Source organism: Atractosteus spatula, chromosome 1 (assembly GCF_055471065.1).
Source record: "Atractosteus spatula isolate fAtrSpa1 chromosome 1, fAtrSpa1.hap1, whole genome shotgun sequence".
Lineage (NCBI taxonomy): Eukaryota > Metazoa > Chordata > Actinopteri > Semionotiformes > Lepisosteidae > Atractosteus > Atractosteus spatula.
Window position 1 is genome coordinate 77,836,540 of NC_142706.1, and position 22,785 is coordinate 77,859,324.

Sequence of the window (22,785 nt, forward strand, 5' to 3'; positions counted from 1 at the left end):
AAACTACCCAAAAAACTAGGGACTGTTTCAGAGTTGTACAGTTGTACAGTTTAAACAAAGCCTCAGGAACGATGGCCTCAATTGTCCAAATTCAGATAAAGGATAAAGATCTGAAACTTGGCATGCTGCGGACACTCCTACAGTGAGCACTGAACGAGGTGAATAAGGGGAACAGACAGCGGCTCCGATCATTTTAATTAATACCCCTGGCACACAAGTCCTTACCAGAGCCAGAGTATTAATGGCTCTGTCACGCTGAAAAGCACATTAGACAACAGACGGAGCTCCCAGCCACACAGTGCAGGAATCTTCCGTTTCCTCACGAGTGATGAGTGGCAGGAAGATGGCCAGTGTGGAAAGAAACGCGTTACTTCATGTTCCTTTTCCTCTCAGGGAAGCCAGGTCAGATCTCCACACTGGCAGAGACCCCCACCCCCCCACAACCGGCCCCTCTCCGCCCTGCCAGGCCCAGCGGCGCCGCCCGGCCATGTAACTGGGAGCTGTGGGGCCCACTGGGGCCGCCGGGGCCGGGTGACTGCAACTGCGCGGCTCTTCCCCACAAGAGCTCCAGAAGTAGGAAGTGTTTCATTAAACGAACAGCAGCACTTTGAAACTCTGCGCCTTGCTGCTGACAGAGCATGGTGGGCTCCCTGGAACTCTCAGGGCTCGCTCACTCAGAGCATCCTAGCTCTTGGCTCATTCCCGTCTCTTCGGCTAATCTTTCCTCGTTTGAATCTGCCTAACTCAGGAAGCCAATTACCAGAGTGATCGCTTCAAATCAGCTAAAAAGTCATTTTTATCTTCACTCATCTGTCATTTCATTTCCTGCTCTTCCTGCTCTCTGGTCATCGTGCGCGGTGTGGTTCTGATACTCGGTCAAGATCTGTGCAAAGGCCAGTGAGACTTCAGAAGGGCAGAGCTAGAGAGCCAGCGACAGGCAGGAAACCATGAAACAGTGACCACAAAGGGCTCAACAAGGTCCTGCATGCAAAACACTGAGGCGCATTTAGAGAGGTAGCAGCATTAAAAGGTGCTGCATAGAAGATCCAATGATAAACAGCAGTCTCAATCTCATTTCCTGGAAGATCTTCTGTTCCAACCATGTTCTCAATTACATACGTGATCCAATTATTTAATCAGCTGCATAACGTCCTCTAACCAGGCTCCAGGGTGATTTGTAGATAACTGTACATTATACAAGAGATTCATGTTGTTAAAAGAGCTGTAAAAAACCTACTGTATATACATCTAATTTAGAAAATAATCTGGGTAACTGTTTGAACAAAAGCCAGACAACAAGGCTTTACAGGATCTGAGTTTGAGACCCCAGATTTCAGGCCTGGGCTGCCCCACTGCAGGAACTGCTGACCTTACGTCTGCAGGACTTCATTACTGGTGAGCTCTGGATACTCAGCCCCTTTACCAACCTCTGTTTCATTAATAAGGACTATTGCATCCTTCCAAGCTCTCAAAATGTTTGATCTTTCAAACTATTACGTTATGTATGTTATAGGAAGTTTAAATTCTCCTAACTAGAGAATCTCCTAGCTGGAGGAGTAGTAGAGCACAGCTTGCTTTGTTTCAGGTCAGGATTTGGGTCAGTCCAGAACCGTGAGGCCCCAATACTCCTGCAGGTGTGGACTGGCGGCACCGGACGGCTATACTCACTGTCCCTCGATCAGCCAGGTGCACTTGGTCTTGTACTTGTAGTTCCCTGGGCCGTCCGTCAGAAACCCCGAGGAGCCCGTCAGCCTGCAGGAGAGCACAGCAGTGAGTCACAGGTCCCGCGTCCAATGCCGCCCCCCGGCCCCCGCGCCCGTCACTGGCCCTAGACTTCAGACTGCCCCAAGACCCAACACCCACTGGCCCCAGGACAGGGCCCCGCAAAACCAAGTGATTTTTATTTGAAAGAGTGAAAAAATAATGAAGCAGATTAATCGACCTTTCATCCCAGGCTGCTGGTGGCATAGAAACCACCATATTCAAGTCCTGACCTGCACAATTACTGTAGGTTGAAGCCCCTGAATAACGTCCCTTGCAGGTACACTAGTTCAGTCACTCTGCAAACAGGTGTTTTCTGAAAATGCACCAGTTAGAGCAGAAAGCTCAATGTGCTCACAGTGCAACTACAGTGAGGTGGGATCTTCCTAGATTCTGTTCATAGATGATCTTTTTCAGATACAAGGGCGAAACTCTTGGGAAACACTGAGAAGATGGAACTTGTGTCTGACTGCACTTGTGGAAAACAAAGTCAGAGCCATGGGGAGGAAGCCTTGAGGAGAAATTGAACAGACCAAACAAGTTAATGCATGAGGGAAATACCTCAAGAACAAAACAAACTACTCTGGGGAGTACAAGCCAAGTCGGTAGTATTCCATCTGCCCTTCTGGCCCATATAACTGGTTTGGCCCATCTTTGTCTATGTTTGCTAAGCCCAAATAGTACAGTAAAGCACTATGTTACTTTTTATCAATTACTCTGAATCTGGCATCAGCAGAGGAAATTTGCAATACCCTACCACAGAGCGTTAACTTTATAAGAGTATATACGAATTTGTACAAAGAGCTATACTGACTGCCTAGCAACATTCCAGTCAAATCGACCCTGAGAACAGGTAGAACTTCATTAAGAATTTTTAGATTTTTTTAAAAAGTATATAAAAAGGATAAAACTTTATATAGCATGTCATGTGACCAAGGTACTTTACGATAACAAAGCAAAACATTGGATTATCATAAATTCATGCTTCAATACAGTAAATTAAATAAAGTATAAAAGTGAGTTTCAAATCAGCGCTTTCAGATCCTGATACAGGCTGAAATCATTCCAGTCCTGAGTACTAGAACAGAAAGCACAGCCTCCCATTGATCAGAGCCCTGTCCTGGGAAGAGGAATTCTCGTTTTTTCCCCCACTATCGGAAGGTCACAAGGTAAATTATGTGCAGGAAAATCATCAGTGTGGGTCATGAAAGTAACACAGGCATATGAAGTCAGTGAGGTCTGAGGAGCAGCAGACTGAATGCACAGCACAGTGATGCTGTGGGGTTTTGGCAAACATACTGCACTGTTTCCAAGTCAACAGTGCTCTGTGGCTGCTTTTACAGGGCGCAAACGAAGGCTTCTCTGTGGTAAAGAAAATGTCAAGACCTGCTTACAAAATAGCCTAAGAATAACATGGTATTTAAATTAGTTTGAGCAGCACTAGGCCACAAATATTTAAGAAAAAATAAACCACATTCCCAAACCCCAAACAATGTGATGCACAGTATGAGGTGCCTTTTATAAATAAAAAAGATCTGCCTGAACACTAGAGTCAAGAAGCAGATGGAAAGTGAACATGAGGCTGAAGTTCTGACTCTAGGCCAAGACACCCAGCCCTGAGCACCGGTCGCACCTCTCGGGCCCACAGTCAGTACAGCTGAGCGGAAACAGTCTCTCCGTCCCTCTCTGGAGAGTGGAGTCGAGTGCTGCTGGCCCCAGACAACCTCTCGCACGCACCCCCCTCCTCCACACTGCGGGACCACTGCCGCACTTTCAACAGCTCACCAAGCGCTGGTCTCTCAAAGCCGGACTGCTCCCTAACCTCCAAAGTACAGCAGGCACCGCGGCAGCCAGACGGCCAGGGGTTAAACACACACCACTAAGCAGGGCAGAGGCAGACAGAGTCCCAGGGGCTCTGGAATGCAGCCCAGGGAGGTAGAGCAAACAGGCAGTTATTACTGTACCTGCCCACAGAGGCCCTTGACACAAACAGAAAAGACACACTAAAAAAAAGTGAAACACGCTACAAGGAAAAGAGGAGGGGACGCTCCCAGGAAAACCATTCCCTCATCAAAATACAAAAATGACATTAAGTGACCACTACTACTAAGTGTTCTTGTGAAGAAAACCACAACCTTCAAAAGGAAAGCAGTCTATTTTTCTACGAAGTAAAAAGCAATCTAGCAATCTTTTGTTAGCCGCATAGCTGTGTGGGAGACGCACTGCCTGAGAAATTTAGGTTTCAGAGTGGATCTTCGGAAGCAGTTTACTGTAACACCAGAACAGAGTGAAGGCTTTCCCCAAGATTGACGCACAGCAACGTCTCCGGCCCACAGCTCCTCCACCTCACCACAGGGAGCTGCCGAGAGCCACATGGTGTCCAGAGCCACCGGGCAGCCTACACCACAGCCTGGCCTCGAGTCAGTGCAGGCTCATCCTGCAGGAGGGTGCAGATAAACACCCACACTAGCAGCCACAACAAGCAACAACCCCAGACTATGTGATCTGACTACAATATGCCAGCGCCATTCCTTCCCCTGAACACACACTGTGCAGCTGTGAGCAGACCTCTGTTCTTCTACTATCAGAAAGCTGCTCCTCCCTGCCAGTAGAGAAGAGCTATAATATAAAATGAGTGAAGAAGCAAGGACTTGAGCTGACTGGATCTGGAACCTCAGAAGATCTCTCCTGAGATGATGATTTATTACTGCATACTGCACTCAAAGCAAGTTATGGGACTTACTGCCCAACTACCAAAACCAGTGTCACTCTGGGAAGAAGTACATTCATCACAGGGAAATCACAAAAATAGAGATATTTACACTTCATCCTGTTCCAGAAGAAAGGCCTTTCCTCATAGCTCTCGCTGTATTTTATTACCGAGATTTGTTTACCAGTGCTCAGACTGTCACAGCTGCTGTTCAATTATTAGCAAAGCTGTTTCAATCCCTGCCAAAGCTTTTCATTCAGCACGTTAAGAACCGCTTCAGTGATTCTCCCTCGTGTAAAGAATCTCAAAAAGAAAAGCTTTTGTCAGAGTCTCAAGCAGCCTGTTACCACAACAGTCCTGATCAAGCCCTTCATGCTCTGCTCTGCACGAGAAAAGCTTAAAGCAGGTTGGAGGTTAATTAAGCCATCATCACACGCACCATCACAATCAAAATGTTTAAGACGTTTCAGGGGGTCTAGAGATTTAATTACTCAATAAAATCAAAAATGAAGGCTGCCAAGCCAAACCATGAAATGAAAAAAAATTAAACACATCCAGTGGTTTGTATGACTTGAGCACGAGTAAGCACTATGTATTTTAACTGGATTTATACTGCAAACATGAAGCCAAGCCACACTGCTGAACACGACACACAAAGTCTAATCCAGCTGTGATTTTTCTTAGAATTGATTAGCTTAAAAGTGAGTGGGTAAAGACGGGTCTAACAAGCTCCTCTTTTCTTGTGAACATGCTTGTGTTAGTTTTGTTTTCAGAACAAGTACAGCCCCTCCCACCATGAAGACTTGTACAACGTTCCGATGCGCCACACCAGGGGAGTCAATGCATCTGCAAGGGGAACTAGATTTGATTTAAAAGTACCTCAAGCAGGCCACACATACCACAAATCAGCATACTGCTAGGCACAACCATATACAGTTTTAGTTGTAAGACTAAAGATCGCCTTGCTCTTAGCTGTGCTGTAAACGCTCAACAGATTTTGTCTTGAGTACTATAGTATCAAATGGGCTTACTACCATAAACACACAATAGTGTTCTGATTTTAACTCGGGCAATTTCCTACAGTTTCTGAGGAAGATAAAGAACGGGGAACTGTGTATGTGTGCGTGCAAGACTAATACAGTAACTTCACCAAGGGCTCTTGCCTGTGGGGAACAGCCAGTCTCAGACCTGACAGGCCAGGTCAACACTGCAGGTGTGCTGTGCAGTGACTACACCGTACTGCATCTCCCCACTGTTTCGGCTTGTAAGGCATTTACAATCCATCACAGTACTATCGAGATATCGGATTCAATACTTTTTGAATCTGCTCACAAAATAGAAAAAAGAACACAAGGTATGGTGATAGATGGTCTAATAGGGTAAGGAAACATTTCCACAGTTAACATTTCCATACAGCTGCTGTTCTGGGAGTAACCAAGCCCACTTTACCACCGGTTTTCTGCACTGGGTTGCAATTGGGTTCTGGGTAAAGGACGCGTCCACTTCAAGAGTGTGCCAATGGTGGAGGAATGAAGCCTAGAGATAAAAACACTTAAGAAGTGCAGCAGACCCGTCACCCTGTCCTCCGACTGCGCAGAAACGCAGAGGAGCCAGTCATCTGCTGCATGCCGATACTCTGGGGGTATCCGGGGGCATAAGCAATCTTATCTTCATTTGCTTTTGTACCATAAATAAGTCTGAGAAATTAAAGCACATATTAACAGAGTCTTAAGAAGGTTGTCCTGCGTGAGGAGATAAAGATCTACACTTCAGTTTAAAGAGGATTCAGAGAGGCTACAAGTTTCTCTTTGGCTTTTCAGTAATTTGTGAAGAATGTGAGCATTGTGATGGCAGTCAGAGGTCTGAGCAGTTAAGCACAGTGTAACACAAGGCAATGACCCCCCCAGCACAGCCGAAGTGGAGCTCAAACACAACTTTCATTCACAAACACAGTTAACGGATTTCACGGCAGCTCCTCACAGTAGACAAGACGGAGCTTTAAGTGGAAAAAGCATTTGCGTTTTTCACCCATTTCTATGAGGCCCTCTATAAATACTCGCAGCAGGTCCATGTAAATGCAGGCCTTGTTTTTATTTCAGCATGTGATCTTTAAACCTTGCCATTAAATCACAGCCCCACGCGTCCCCAGACTCTGCGGGCCCAGAGCTCTGCTCATGCACTTAACACAGCTAGGATTTGCCCAGAAAGATTCAGCCAACAGCATTGTAGAAGACGCTTGAATGTGGAGGAAGAAACACTTAAAGCATTTGCAGTGCCAGCAATTCAACCTTGAGAAAATTGAGAAACAAAACTTTAAGTAACTGAATTAAAGAAGGATTATTTAAAGTAGTTTGCTATCTTAACTGAAAGATTTTAAGTTGTGCTGTAAATATGATGTGTATCACAGATTGTATCGACCCACATGTGCAGCATACTGTGAAAACATCTTTTTTTCCACCTTAGAAATATCGCTAGACTACGCCCTATGCTATCATTAACTGTGGCTGAAAAGCTGATCAACACATTTGTGTTCTCTCGAATTGACTACTGTAATGCTCTACTCGCCGGGGTATCTAAATCTACTCTGAACAAACTGCAGTATGTCCAAAATTCAGCAGCAGAATCCTGACCAGGTCTAGTGCAAGTGTTCACATTACTCCTGTCCTGGAGTCCTTGCACTGGCTTCCAGTCAAATTCCGTGTAGACTTTAAAATCCTCATGCTCACCTATAAGGCTCTGCATGGCTTGACACCTCAGTACCTGTCTGAACTATTATCGCCCTACTCCCCACCTCGCAACCTTCGCTCTTCTAATTCTGCTCTCCTTACTGTCCCCCAAGCCCGTCTACATTGTATGGGTGACAGGGCCTTCTCCTGTTATGCCCCCAAGCTCTGGAACTCTTTGCCCAAGGATATCAGAGAGTCACCTTCGCTAAACTCCTTCAAATCCAGACTCAAAACCCTCTTCTTCAGAAAAGGGTTTACTGAACTGGTTCCATTCTTCACCCCTCTGCTCTTCTTAGTACCACCTTCCACAGTCTCCTCTATATATTGTAATTGTGTTTTATCTTGTGTATTCTTCTTATTTATTGTTATTGTCATCCTGTAAAGCACTTTGAGAAGCCACCTTTAAAGGCGCTATATAAAATAAAGTTGTTATTATTATTATTATAGATTTGTTAAACTAAAACATCCAATAAAGCAGTACAATAACTAAGAGTCCACGTTTACATGGCAAACCCAGGTCAATTCCAAAACTATACTTCTGGTAATGTGTACTACACTTTCAAGCAGGAAATGAGCTACAAGCAGTCAATCGCTACTATCATGAGGACAAACTGCCTTTCCCATTGGTAGTTAATGAAAAACACTGTGCACTTTGCAGCACTGCCACTCTGAAATGATAGTGGGACAAGACAAGTTCTCATTACCTTGTTGTGGTGAAAGAGCTTGAGTGCCCCAGGCTCAGAGCTAAGCTGTCTGGAGTTTTGAGCTCCTGGGAGGATTATTCTTGGCATGGTGGTCTAAGGTAAGGGGTCAGACTTGGAACAATCCAAACTAGACTCCCATGATAGTTCAACTAAATGCCTGGACCAGAGATATGAACGATCGCCTGGTGGCTGGACCACCACTAACCCAGCCAGGCTCATCAGCCTCAAGGCGGGGTGTGATGCCAGACCGACAACGGGCATGAGCAGGACGGATCTAGACAGGTTAGACTCTGGCAGTGGAACATCACTTCCTGGGTGAGAAAGAGCCTAAGCTGATGTGGGTGATTAAAAGTACCGACTAGATATAGACAGTCTTAATTCTGTATACAGCATTAGCTCTAAGACTGAGAGGTCTTAGACCTTCCAGAAGGTCTCTTACCCTCTCTGGAGCTCCCCCTGGCGAGAGGCCCAGGGTGGGGGGCAAGGATACTCGTGAGTCCCCAGCTGGGTGCCGTTCAGTTAGAATTTGTCCCAGTGGAGGAGAGCCACCTGATTGCGACAAGTTGTTTGTGCTTATGCAGCTAATTGTTGGGAGTATTCAGCCCAGTTAGAGACTTTGAGAACAGTGCTCAATAGGGAGCCACCTACTGACTCTGTAGTCCTGAAAGATTTTAACGTTCACGTGGGGAATGGTTCTGTGCGATTGGGACGTGCAACCTCACTGATCTGAACCCAAGCAATGAGCTGTTACTGGAGTGTGCTTGTTATGAACTGTCCATAACATCATGTTTGAACACAGGGTCGTTCATAAGTTTACTTGGGACCAGGCCACCATGGGCCGAAGGTCGATGACTGACTTTGTAGTCTGTAGTATTGACTTTGGCAAGAAGAAAAAGACATACCTGTCAACTGATGCAAGGCGCAATGCAATGGGAGTGTTATTTGTGTTCTTGTGTCCCCCAAGGCAGGACTGAGTCCCTGGAACAGTATGTTTGACATGGTTTGAAAAAAGCTCTCACGCAGATATCAGTTGCAAGTACAAGCTGAGAAAAAGCATGACTGGAACATTAATAACTGCAAAACCTCAGATCATTTGTCTATGAAGTTGACACTGACGAAGCACCATATCGAAGCAAATGAGAAAAAGTCACTAACAACGTGCTTGGTGTCAGCTGTACAGAGGCAACTGTAATCCTGGATCTATAGCAAAAATCTGCGAGAAACCAAACACTATAGAGAATCAAATGAATCATGAAAGCATACAAAGTATGTCACGAACAGCTGTGGCAATTACAGAAAACGCAGCAAAAAATTGCTGTTTTGCAAAGATGAGCAAACATGAGCCTTTGTATGCAAAAATGACCCTATAAACGGTGTACAGTACTTATTTCCTTCATACTACCATCCAAAGCAACTTTCATTTGTAAAGCCGGGTTTTTTTTTACTAGAACAGCTCAGGTGATGTACCGTGCTCAAGGGGCTACACAGCAGTGTCTCGCTTGCTCCAGAATCTAGCTGCCCAGCCATGTGGTTTCTTTCAAGAAATGTCTGGATCCTGAGATCCTTTGATCAATAACCTAGTGACTATCAAACAGACCAGTTGGGCTCCACGGCTTCCTCGTTTGTAAACATGGTTATTCTCTTGCCGTTGCGCCAAACAACCACCAAGCTGAAGTAACTTTTTAAGAACCGAGACCAAGCAAACTTTCTTTTTTAATGAAAAGTTCAACTAGTTTTAAGCATTTGTCTCCATTCAAAATAAAGCTTTTCATCTTAAGATCCTTGCTAAGCAGAATGGTTTCTGTTCAAATGAACTTTTGAAATAGACTCTGCATTTGAGGGAGAGATCATATAAAAAAAACAAGCAATTCAAAACTACATAAATGTAAAAGTCTTGTCTTTCTGTGCTCACTGCTAGTGCTCTTCCTTAACTAGCCAGGCTGAAACAGCTTAGTCAAAGCCTCCAGTAGTCTTTTCTACAACTAGAACAGCTGTAATTGTTTCCAATGCAGCTTCACCGAGGTAAAAAGAAACCACCCGTGCGATTTAGGCATAACTGACAACCCCTTTCAACTCCTTGCACTGAAACACAGTTTAAATCAGTTTATACAAGGAGTATACTGGGGTTTGTCATTATTCTCTGCAGCTTCGAGACCTCTTCAGTCTGCACTTGAGCACTACAGCAGAAACAAGAGAGGTAGCTGGAGGGGCTGGCTTGCAAAGGAGCCTGACAGATGCCCTAAGCTTGTAAAGCTGCTGCGAGTCTCAAGACAAAATAATTCCTTAAGTCCAGACAGCTCCATCGAGCGAGTGATCTCTCAGTGGCGCCTTGCTTCTGTTTCTCCGCCAAATCGACTGAGCCCAGCCATGTCAAACTCATTCCGGGCTTGAACAGCACTTCTAAAGACAAGGAGAAGATTCAGACTCAAGTAGTGCAAGAAAACCTTGTGAAATTCCAGTGCTGGACATTGAAAGAGCTTCTTATGTACAGCCTAGGGGGCAGAAAACAACCCATTTTCAGTCTGGCCTTTCATCTTCTGAGGTCAAAGCTTGAAATCAGTTTCAGAAACGAGTTGAACAGCGTCTATGTTCTCTTCAGTGTTCCCACTACTTGAGAAAGTAGTTTTGTTCCCTGAAATAAAGTAGACAAGCTATGAAATGGAGATAAAATTGTGTCTTAACAAAACAAAAACCTGTCATGAAGTGCATGCTTTCATCACCACTCTGTCCTTTCATCTTCGGAGATCTGATTTCAAAGTACTGTTTCAGACACCACAGCACCTGCCATTAGTGGACACTGGTCTCTGCTGCAAAGGCACTGTGGCATGAATGAGCCATGAAAACAGCTCTACTGGACAAGGCAGAGAGCTCATTCTTTCTGGAGGGACACTGCTCCGGCCAGCTCTGTTGTACACATTTTGTCTGTAGACAGGCATGCAGCGGACTGCAGTGTACCTTCTCTGAGGGCTCTCGTCATCTAGAAGGTGTGCTTGCCATACTGATTTGATGTGCCTTCCCTACCTCATGGACAAGCACAGCACCCTATGTCATTTGGGCTGCTTTGCAGCTGCCAGCAGAGTACTTTAACATCTCTGCTGATTAATTAATCAATTAATGTGAAAAGTTGCTGTGACAACAGTAATAACCAAAATGTACTACCTACAGGGGGGTGCTGACTGCTCTCCTTGTGACTGTAAGAGCAGTAGTACACTCTTGAAAGCACAGAGTGATCCGAATCTGAAATCATCATATCTTCTTTAATTCTTCGTACTGCCTTCAGGAAAGCCGGGGTGGCAGTTCAATAATACATTAAGCACTTCAGACTGGGCAGCACTGAGTGAGGACATTCACAACAAATGGAGGCATGAGTCATGCCAACCCAGACCAATCACACCCGCCAAGTCCCACAGACAGCACTGTAATCACACGGAGTCGTCACTGTGCAGCTGACCTCTTTATCTACCTGTTCCCCGTACACACAGGCAGCAGTGATGCTTACAAGGAAACCAGTTTAAGAAGAGGAAGTAGCTCCCAAGTCCCGAGAGGACTTTACACTTACACATAGTGCATTTACAGACTCCGACGTCAGCTATCACTTCTTTGTTATTGATCAAACCATCTTTGTGCCAGAGTCATCACTACAAAATGTCAGTTCTTCATGTGTTTGAAGATTTTATTGATGCCTGAAGCTCAATCCTTCAAGGACAACACAGAAAACCTTCAACTGCAACATATGCCACAGGGAATTAGCTGGGAGTGTACATAAGACCGTGCAGCACGGTAGTGCAGTGGTCAGGATTGCTGCCTCGCAGTGCTGGGGCTGCGGTGCTGTCTATGTGGAGTTTGCATGTTCTCTCCATGTTCAGATGCTTTTCCTTCCACAGTGCAAAGACAAACTGGTAGGTTAACTAGCCCTAGGTGTGAGTGTGTACTTGCCCGTGTTGCTGAGATGAACTGGCGTCCCATCCAGTGTGTACTATGCCAGATATTTTCTGGGATAGGCTCCAGTCCCTCCCGTGACCCTGAACTGGATAAAGTGGTTAAAAAAGCAGATGGATGTACTTAAAACCAAGAACAGGAGGAACTTTCCTTATACACAGTGGCTTGAGGGAGTCTGGGACAAGCGACCCAGCCATGCTGTTGAAACTGTTTTTTGTTGTGTAACCATAACCAGTGATATAACATTAAATTCGCATCTAATACATGGCATGGCCAAGGATCTTAATGTTTATGGTCCACTTGAGTCAACTGGACAAAAAATGAAAGTTTTAATTTTGTGGTATAAAACTGAAACTCTTAGTTAAAACACCTCCACCTGAAACAACTCTGAAATCAATCTGTGACTATTTTCAAGAATTACAACAGTAATTCTTGCCAGTGGCCACAAAATGTCAGGATTATCATCCATTGTAACATACTACAAAGGGTAAAACTGGGTACAAAAACCTATTTACTTTTTAGTATTTTAAACTTTTAAAATTCAAAATGCATATAAACCTTGTTACTCTGTAAAATTTCCCAAATAAAACAAAACATTACTATTAAACAAGTGCCCTGAGTCTTTTAAACCGGAAGACTGAGAAATGATGCTTGCTGCATGCTTGTTGAGGGGAGAAATTATAATTTCCAAACTTTCTGCATGCCTTAAACTGATCTTCCTCAAAGAAAAGCTGGGTTTTGTTAATATGGCAAATATTAAATCAGTTTCCTCTCTCTCCAACTTTTCTGTCCTTTTTTTACATCACTCTCGGGACTTGTAATCTCAGACCCTCTCCAGTTCACCGAGCACAGTTCATCATTGTAGTTCAACTGGGTTAAGTAAACATAACATCACTTGAATATATTCACATTATCATTATATTCACAAACTGTATTGAAATGGATTTAAAGTATATATACAGTGGTGTGAAAAAGTGTTTGCCCCTTCCTGATTTCTTATTTTTTTGCATGTTTGTCACACTGAAATGTTTCAGATCATCAAACAAATTGAAATATTAGACAAAGATAACACAAGTAAACACAAAATGCAGTTTTTAAATGAAGGTTTTTATAATTAAGGGGAAAAAAAAATCCAAACCTACATGGCCCTGTGTGAAAAAGTGATTGCCCCCTAAACCTAATAACTGGTTGGGCCACCCTTAGCAGCAACAACTGCAATCAAGTGTTTGTGATAACTGGCAATAAGTCTTTTACAGTGCTGTGGAGGAATTTTGGCCCACTCATCTTTGCAGAATTGTTGTAATTCAGCCACATTGGAGGGTTTTCGAGCCTTAACCGCTTTTTTAAGGTCATGCCACAACATCTCAATCGGATTCAGGTCAGGACTTTGACTAGGCCACTCCAAAGTCTTCATTTTGTTTTTCTTAAGCCATTCAGAGGTGGACTTGCTGGTGTGTTTTGGATCATTGTCCTGCTGCAGAACCCAAGTGCGCTTCAGCTTGAGGTCACGAACAGATGGCCGGACATTCTCCTTCAGGATTTTTTGGTAGACAGCAGAATTCATGGTTCCATTTACCACAGCAAATCTTCCAGGTCCTGAAGCAGCAAAACAGCCCCAGACCATCACACTACCACCACCATATTTTACGGTTGGTATGATGTTCCTTTTCTGAAATGCTGTGTTACTTTTACGCCAGATGTAATGGGACACACACCTTCCAAAAAGTTCAACTTTTGTCTCGTCAGTCCACAGAGTATTTTCCCAAAAGTCTTGGGGATCATCAAGATGTTTTCTGGCAAAACTGAGGCGAGCCTTTATGTTCTTTTTGCTCAGCAGTGGTTTTCGTCTTGGAACTCTGCCATGCAGGCCATTTTTGCCCAGTCTCTTTCTCATGGTGGAGTCATGAACACTGACCTTAACTGAGGCAAGTGAAGCCTGCAGTTCTTTGGATGTTGTTGTGGGGGTTTTTCTGACCTCTTGGATGAGTCGTCGCTGCGCTCTTTGGGTAATTTTGGTCGGCCGGCCACTCCTGGGAAGGTTCACCACTGTTACATGTTTTCGCCATTTGTGGATAATGGCTCTCACTGTGGTTCGCTGGAGTTCCAAAGCTTTAGAAATGGCTTTATAACCTTTTCCAGACTGATAAATCTCAATTACTGTTTCTCATTTGTTCCTGAATTTCTTTGGATCGCAGCATGATGTCTAGCTTTTGAGGATCTTTTGGTCTACTTCACTTTGTCAGGCAGGTCCTATTTAAGTGATTTCTTGATTGAGAACAGGTGTGGCAGTAATCAGGCCTGGGTGTGGCTAGAGAAATTGAAGTCAGCTTTCCAAAGATGTGATAAACCACAGTTGATTTATGTTTTAACAGGGGGGGCAATCACTTTTTCACACAGGGCCATGTAGGTTTGGATTTTTTTTTTCCCTTAATAATAAAAACCTTCATTTAAAAACTGCATTTTGTGTTTACTTGTGTTATTTTTGTCTAATATTTCAATTTGTTTAATGTTCTGAAACATTTCAGTGTGACAAACATGCAAAAAAAATAAGAAATCAGGAAGGGGGCAAACACTTTTTCACACCACTGTATATTCACACAGGGCTCCACTCGCATCAATGAACTACTAACTACCAAACAGGTACTTGCATAAAAACGGCTTCTGCCAATCAAACCCAAAATCCAGCACCTGGCACCCAAAACCATCTTTCTCCTAACCTGCAGAAAAACCCAATTAAACTACAGCACCGGGTCTGTAAATGTTCTGATTGAATCCAGGTACAGGTCGCCAAAACACAACACTTAATGAGGAGATGTTATAAAAACCCAGTACTTCCCAACATCTGATCCTGCCCAGCATTCAGTAAGCTAAAAACGATGGGTAACGCAAAAGGCGTGATCAAGCAGACCCTGATAAAAATTAATTGTCCTGAAAAGAAAGGCATTTGGAGGGGAGTGTTTCCCACTAGCCCAGAGAAACACGGATCTATTCCATCTGCTATTCAGCTTTCAGAAATTAATTACGGTGCTCAGGAGAGTCTTCTTTTACCAAGTGCTGGCTTCAAATTGTTTTCATCATTCTAGATCCATACAGCATATCAAGGTGCACATGACAGGAATAATACAGACCGATTGCCTGGGATTCAACAAAGAGGATATACCTGAAGGAGGTTTGCAAGAATATTTCATTAGCCCTGCACTTTGTTTTAATGAGCACCATTATCTGTTTCGTTTTAATTTTCCGTCTGTCGCAGCTACTTCGTACTTAGAAAACATGAGCTGTCGCAGACAGACCTGGAAGTTAATGTTACAACAAAACGGCATCTGTTTATCCATTCTGTTATTAAAACAGAAAGACCAACTACATACTGTAGACCTGTATCCTTCCAGACCGCTGTAAGCTCCAGTTACCATAAACTCCTACTGGCAAAAAGAAACTAAACAAGGTCAAAGTTCAACTCTGCCTTTTCCACTGTGGTATTTTGGTTGACAGAAACCCCGCTCAAATATTGTACAAATAAGGACAATCAGTAGGTACTGGAATTTAACCTGACTGAAACACATGAACTACACACACACTTGAACTTTTCTTTTTAAGTCTTTAGGTGGAGAACTAGTTCTCATTCATCACGACAACCTGGAGACCCATCTATTAGGGCTGGGCGATATGGCCAAAAACATTTTCACGATAAAAATGTTCATATCAGTCGATATCGATAATTATCACAATAAATGTCAAATCATTATTTCTTTCAAGTTTAAAGGCAGATTTTTTCTCCTGAGTGAAAGTTGAAGAAACCAGACAGTTAATTGGTAAATTAAACAACTTTTTATTTTAAGAACACAACAAACACTTGCCAAACAGCAGAAACATTAAACAAATCTGAGGTAGAGTATTCTTCTTTTTTATGTCAAAATATGCATGAGTAAAATTTACAAAATAAATATCTTAATAGAAAAATTAAATATTGCAGTGTGATAAAACACACATAGAAGATGGCTCAGACTGCAAAGTTTAAAGTGCTCTGTTTTATGTCTGATCGTAAAAAGCCAAAATATCTCCAAATTACCGAAGTTGAATGACCTTTTCTGTCGACGATGTCATCGTCCTTCGAGCTGGTCGTTGGCAGCACTACATTTGCTTCAGTGTCGCTCTTTTCTCCACTCTTACTACAATCCTGTCAGCCGCCACCGTGTGGGTCAACACCACCACGTTAGCTGCCCGGTCTGCAACACGCACGCGCACTGGCGCAGTATTTTGTGCGCATGCAGCATAAACATATATATCGAACATTTATCGAACTTTTGTTAAAATTATATCGTGGAAAATTATATCGCGATAACTATCGTTATCGAATTACCGCCCAGCACTAACATCTATACAGCAGGGTGTTTCCTGGAGAATATCTGAGGGAGGTTAAAACACCAACACAACAGCTGGGATTTGATCCCACAACTTTCCAGGCCACAGTCTTAAGCACTACTCCACGCCGTTCCACAAAATCCCCAACTAAGCTTTCTCTGTGGTCGGTCAATCAGAACGGCCTCTCAACACCTAGACGCTTGTAGCAGGAGCCCGTCTTTCCTGTATAGAGAGGAAGAGTTTCCTGTGAAGACAGCCCACAGATTGTTCCCTTACTCTCCTTGCAGCCCATTACATGTTTTCTAAACAATCTGTCAGCACTGTGATCCTTTTCCAACTACACCATCAGTTGATCTGCCACCATAAAAACGAGCAGTCTATGTGCTTGACATGACTCAGAAAGATGTGACCCCTTTCTATGGGTTCTTCTATGCCAGCAGCTGAAATTTTAACGCAACTTTAACACAGGAGAAGCAGCTTAGACATGAATCTGCGCTCAAGAGAATTTGGAAAACGGACTCTCGTTTGCACAACAAGGGTGTCGCAGGCCTCTTACCAGAACAGAATTGTGTCATTTGTATTTGCACTTTTGACACTTGCGTGCTAAATAAGTTTCAGTTATCTTGTATGGCTGGGTCTCTTTTTGGAACATGGGAAGGGCTTGACAGAGTTCAGGATCTTACCAGGGAAGCCCTGCCTACAGTGATTGTGCTGCAAGGAGAGGAGGGAATGTCTGAGAGTACATGAGAGGAGGCGATTCAGCCTGTCCATCCTGTCCGTCTGGCAGTTAGTTGTTAATTGACCCAAAGGCCTCTTTCTGCTGCATCTTAAAAGAAGCCAGGGCTTCAACAACATGTCTGGGTAGCTAGTATCAGCCTCCCACAACCCTCTGGTAAAGAAGTGTCTGTTGTTGGCTTAAATGCTGTAACATTTAGCTGCTGCCTGGGATTCCACTTGCACCCTCTGGTCACATACAGCTAGACAACACAGACAGTATTTATATACATACACACAAACAAAAAATACTGTAAAATCAGAAATAGGAGAAGCAGAATGAGAGCTGCTTCTTGCTCCTGCACGTGTTTTACTCTTGACTCTAGGCAAATAACTGGTGTTTGGAGCTGCCAGGAACAGGCAGCAATAACAAAAAAAAATCATCTCTTTCTTCAGTTGCTTGAGCTTACATCCAAATTACCGCTGTTCCCACAACACTTTACTAGCAGGGCACTTATTGAACACCCATGATTTGTCAATTCATCTCAAAGTTTGTTTGAGCTGTCCCTTTTAATGAGGCAGCACCTCTTTATTGTAGCCGTTCTGTCAGCTGTTTATCTAACATCCTGTATGCACTATGAACGGAGAAGAGTGCATCACTCGCATGAAGAAAATGACAGTGCGTGTGAGAAAACGCACTGCCTGGTTCCAAGCTGACGAGAAGCAGGTGCTTCTCGTCATCGGCTGCAAAGCTCAGTTTTAGCTCTGGTCTGGATGCGATGCCTAGTTCCAGGATGGAGCAGAATTGCAGCAGGTGCAGCAGCTCCAGCCTCATGACTGCATGCAGGCAGCCCTCTCAGTACCCCTTCATTTAAGGAGCACTGCGGAAGATCCCAGACAAACACGACCAGATCGAGGTCTTCAATTCTAACACCAAAGACGACAAAGCATGGCCGGCGTGCAGGGGTTACTGGTCTGTGACTATTGATCGCCTGCCTCTGGAGCTGCCGCCTCAATTACAGACACCATCGCCAGGGAGGCCTACGGCCAACATCCGTCCTCAGCCATGGGCTCCTTCCAGGGGTGAACTCTCCACGTTCAGGAAGCCTGGCTCTAAAAGGGACCACACTGTCTTCAAGGTCAGTATTTGCCTGTTGCAAACCATGTAAGAGTTCTGTAGGACAGTACAAGAAAAATCTAAGCAACTAGCGCATTTAAGGACATATTGGCTCGTTTGATTTTTTTGATCCAATAAAGCCTCGTGTTTTTAGTTCTTATTATGCTTTGGTCCCTTCGGTCCTAGTTGCCTTGCTAAGCTTGTGACAGTTCTCAGAGTGGACTCCAAGCTCCTTACAAAACAATGTAATATGACCTTCTGCCCAGCTGGAGTGGTTTTCCTGGGGACTATCCGAGATATATTAGCAAGAGATCTTGCAGTGTTAAATTGTTCCTTCCAAACAGAGATCAATCCATAAATCTATTTGCTATAGCAGCTACCACAATAGTTTGCCTTGGAGTGTTCTACACTATTAAAAATTAGAGATCATAAAACTTGGTAGCTGGCAGATATTTAAAGGATGCTTGGAGAAAATACTGAAAATAACGTTTAAAATGACCCACACAGTCAGTACTGGGATGGGAAACCTCCAAGGAAAACCAAACTGCTGCTGTAAATAGTGCTGGTGAACCAGTAGGTGGCGTTCTTCTCTCTGTACCAAAATTTCCAAACCACCTCCCCAGTAGGCAAACATGGAGCACTGTGCTGTAGGAGGTGCCACCGTTCAGATGAGACAAACAGAAGCCCTGACCATTCATTCATTACAAATCCCACGGCACAGATCGTTACTGGAGGAGAGTGAACCCCGTGTTTCAGGTAACTTGCACTCTGGCCTCCCTGAAGTTCCTCTCCTAACTCACCACGTGAAGCTGCTTCATACTTGTACCCCAGCCTTGCTGTGCAGTGGAGACCCCCATATACAACACACTTTGACAGCGCTGGGCCACAGAGAACAGCAGACAGGACACACGCGGGTGTTCAGAGGCAATGAAGTGCCTGTCGAGGGCGGGGAGCCTGACTGTCCGGCATTGAAGAAACCGCTACCTGAGAGATCTGAGCTGGGCAGATCTGTAGGAAACAGGGGCTGAAGGACTGCAGGTCAAAACTCTGCTTCACTATCAGCAGTTATCAGGGAATTTTCTTGATAGGGAAAAAAAATCACCAGAAATGTCATATCTAGAACAACATGTTTTTAAAATGATCAATGATTTAATGGACCAGAGCAAAAAAATTGTTTTTTTATTCTTCTCTCTCATTGTGCGCATATATACTGTAATTATTAGGCATATAATAATTTCATGTTTCCGAGTTTATTCTGAATTTTTTTGTGATGAAATAAATTCTTTGAAAGTGACTTTGTAATCCTTTGGGATGAAAAGTTCTAAACGCAAATTCTACTAGAGGGACACATACGAAAAAGCACAGGAATAAGATCTTTACTTGCAGGGACTTCAATGCTGCAATTATCTCCCCAAATGATAAAAATAAGGCACTACACACATTAAATTCTATTCAGACGTGTGCCATGACTTTAAAACAACAACAACAACAACAACAACGTGGATAGACTTCTTCACCAATTCAGAACAATGTTTGGAACAGCCAGTTGCGTGTCATTCACATCTCGCTCACAGCTCCGAGCCCGTCAGGCGGGCGGAGTCCTCCGAGCCCCTTGAATCCCAGACACAGCCAGACAGTGACAAGCTCCAGGCTCGAACCCACGCTCAGACGGCACTCGGGCAAGCACCTTCCCCAGCTGAGCTTTTCTGGTGGCCCCACAACTTTGAATCATGCTAAATACACAGAAACTGAACAAGACCATATTTTTAGCCTCATAGCGACTGACTTATCAGAACTTCTCTATTTGAAGAAAACAGAACCTCAAAGAGATGTTCTTTGGTTTTGATGAAGACACGAGTACACACTGCACAAGACAGGAAAGTGAAAGAGTTCACGAACTGTGATGAAGACCAGGGCCATGCCACAGAGCAGCACTGGCATGGAGACCTGAAGAACGCACACAGACAGAATATCCATCATCTGGCTCACTTGAAGTGCAGCAGACCACACTACAGGAAACAAGTAATCTATCATTTAGTGCTCTCAGAGTACAGTACATCACTCCAGACTATGACAGATGGCTGAAAAAACTCTATTACAACATCATAACTTAAACCACTCTCAGTCATATGAAGACTCATCCACTGAAATAACTGGTCAGAAATGAAGTCAATTTTGCTACACAAAGAACTTGGCAGAAGACAAAAGTGAGCCAATTCAACTTTTATGACAAACTTTTTATCGTTCGGGATGGGGACAGCAATCATGCCTCTGAAGCCTCTCTTCATGGCATGAAAGCTTTCAACACAAGGAAGAGGAAAAGAGGCCATCAGCCCTTGGGCATTTGTCTGCTGGTAGCTGCTCAAACCAAGCATCTCCCCTAGCTGTTTCTGAAAGATCCCAGACGTCTGGTTGAACAACATGGCTGTGTAGCTTGTTACAGACATCGGTAAAACACCGATTCCAATTACAGTACAGGCACTCATCCTTTATAGTAACTTGTGTCCTTAAAGTCTGCTTCACTGCTAGCTCTGAGTGTCCTTTAGTCTTTACTAGAGACTTGTACTAAGAAGATACATGCAAAATAAGCATATCTACAGATATTGTATGTTCCCAGTGAAGGTTCCCAGGGAATGAGCTTCAGGAGTCTGGCTGAGCATCTTGTTCCAGCCAAAACCCTTTGAGTTCCTTCACCCTGGTTTGTGTAGGGCATTTTTATAAAGCCAGGAATTAGCCGTGCAACTAGGGAAAATAGTGTTAGACATTTCTGGCAGAACCACAGTGCAAAAGTGATAAAGAAAGACCCATTTAAAGGAGCAGAGGGGAAGAACAGTCTTAACAGAGGAAAGAAAACTTCTTGCTGGTCAATCTCCATTTTCTTCTCTATTCATCCAAGACCAGTTTAAATCACTCGCAAATAACAAGGAGTCCTGCTGCTCACTCTTGCAAAGAGCCAGACTGAACCTAGTCCTGCAGGGCAGGGCAAGTTCATGTGTGCATGGTGCAACAGACTCTGGGAGCAGTCTGTCGCTCCCGTCACTAACACTCACACAGCTGGGCCTACTTACTCCGTATTCCCCCGTCCTCCTGTCTGGTGGGAGATCAGACTGTCCAACCTGAAGCAAACCCTCCCACTTCCCACTATTAATACCCCCGTTTCAGTGGGAGGGTGTCATCGCGATCAGCAGATATTTCTTTCTAAAGTGAACAAACACCTTCTGGGAAGCTCATCATTTCCCAGGACAGCTGTGACTACTGCTTATTTCACAGCTGCATATTTCCTCCTTTGCCATATCCTGTCAAGCACACAGAATGATTTTAATAGCAACGGCAGTCCACAAAGAATCATGAATCAGCTATAGGAGCTCATTAAATGGGGAAAAAAAGTTTAACTCTTTAACTCTTGAGAAAACTCTCAAAAATCACCCAAGTCACAGACACATTCTTCTCACTTCTGTCTGATGCTTTGTCTCCACATTTCAACCTGTCTTTCAGCTGCAGGGAGACAAAACGAGCCCTTCTGATCTCTCAACCCCTCGACCCCTCTACTGAAGATGTGAGAGCTTGCTGTTGCGCTCGTCAATGGGGGTAATCTGTGGTGCCCCCACAAAACCAACTCGTCCCCGTCACGAGCGAGGTCTGCACAAGCCACTTCATTCCAGCCCTCCAGCCTTGGGAGAAACCCGCCAAGACATCAGAGCATGTAGAGGAACAACAAACAGCACTGCTTCTGCACCGCAAGCAGCTCCTCAACACCACTGCACTACCACTCTGCGGTAGAGAGGCAGCTCTCAGGCACGTTGTGCATCGACTGCACATCGCACCGGTTTGCCTTGCCTTCTGCTGCCAAAGACCAGCCCCTGACCAGGCCCAATCGCACACAGCTTGGCGCCTCCCAGAACTGCAGCAGTCCCTCATCTCGTTCAACCACAAGCAACGCATAACAGCCAATCCCAGCTCGACAAAGTTTCTTATTTATAATCTATTCAAAGACCATAACAGTTGAAACAAAAGAGGACCAACTATTCTGAATTTATTATTTTTTTAAATTTCACAAGTGCTATGAATTAGATGTAGTGCTGGGCGATAACTCGATAACGGTAATTATCGCGATATAATTTTCCTCGATATAATTTTAACAATTTCGATAAATGTTCGATATAAATGTTTATGCTTTGCGCATGATATGCGCATGCGCGCAAAATACTGCGCGAGTGCGTGTTGCAGACCGGGCAGCTAACGTGGTGGTGTTTACCCACACGGTGGTGGCTGACAGGATTGTAGTTAGAGTGGAGAAATGAGCGACAGTGAAGCAAATGTAGTGCTGCCAACGACCAGCTCGAAGGACGATGACATCTTCGACAGAAAAGGTCATTCAACTTCGGTAATTTGGAGATATTTTGGCTTTTTACGACCAGACATAAAACAGAGCACTTTAAACTTTGCAGTCTGTCTGAGCCATCTTCTATGTGTGTTTTATCACACTGCAATATTTAATTTTTCTATTAAGATATTTATTTTGTAAATTTTACTCATGCATATTTTGACATAAAAAAGAAGAATACTCTACCTCAGATTTGTTTAATGTTTCTGCTGTTTGGCAAGTGTTTGTTGTGTTCTTAAAATAAAAAGTTGTTTAATTTACCAATTAACTGTCTGGTTTCTTCAACTTTCACTCAGGAGAAAAAATCTGATTTAAACTTGAAAGAAATAATGATTTGACATTTATCGTGATAATTATCGATATTGACT

The 22,785-nt window shown here is 43.9% G+C and overlaps 1 protein-coding gene across 4 annotated transcripts in view; it reads right to left on the reverse strand.

Moving 5' to 3' along the window:
* Positions 1-22,785, reverse strand: part of atrn (attractin) — a 161,190-nt gene that overhangs the window by 123,692 nt on the left and 14,713 nt on the right. For all 4 annotated transcript variants that reach the window (XM_088919947.1, XM_088919954.1, XM_088919965.1 and 1 more), the window contains exon 2: positions 1,669-1,752. In XM_088919947.1, coding sequence (XP_088776073.1) covers positions 1,669-1,752 — 84 coding nt within the window. The remainder of the gene's footprint in view (positions 1-1,668; positions 1,753-22,785) is intronic.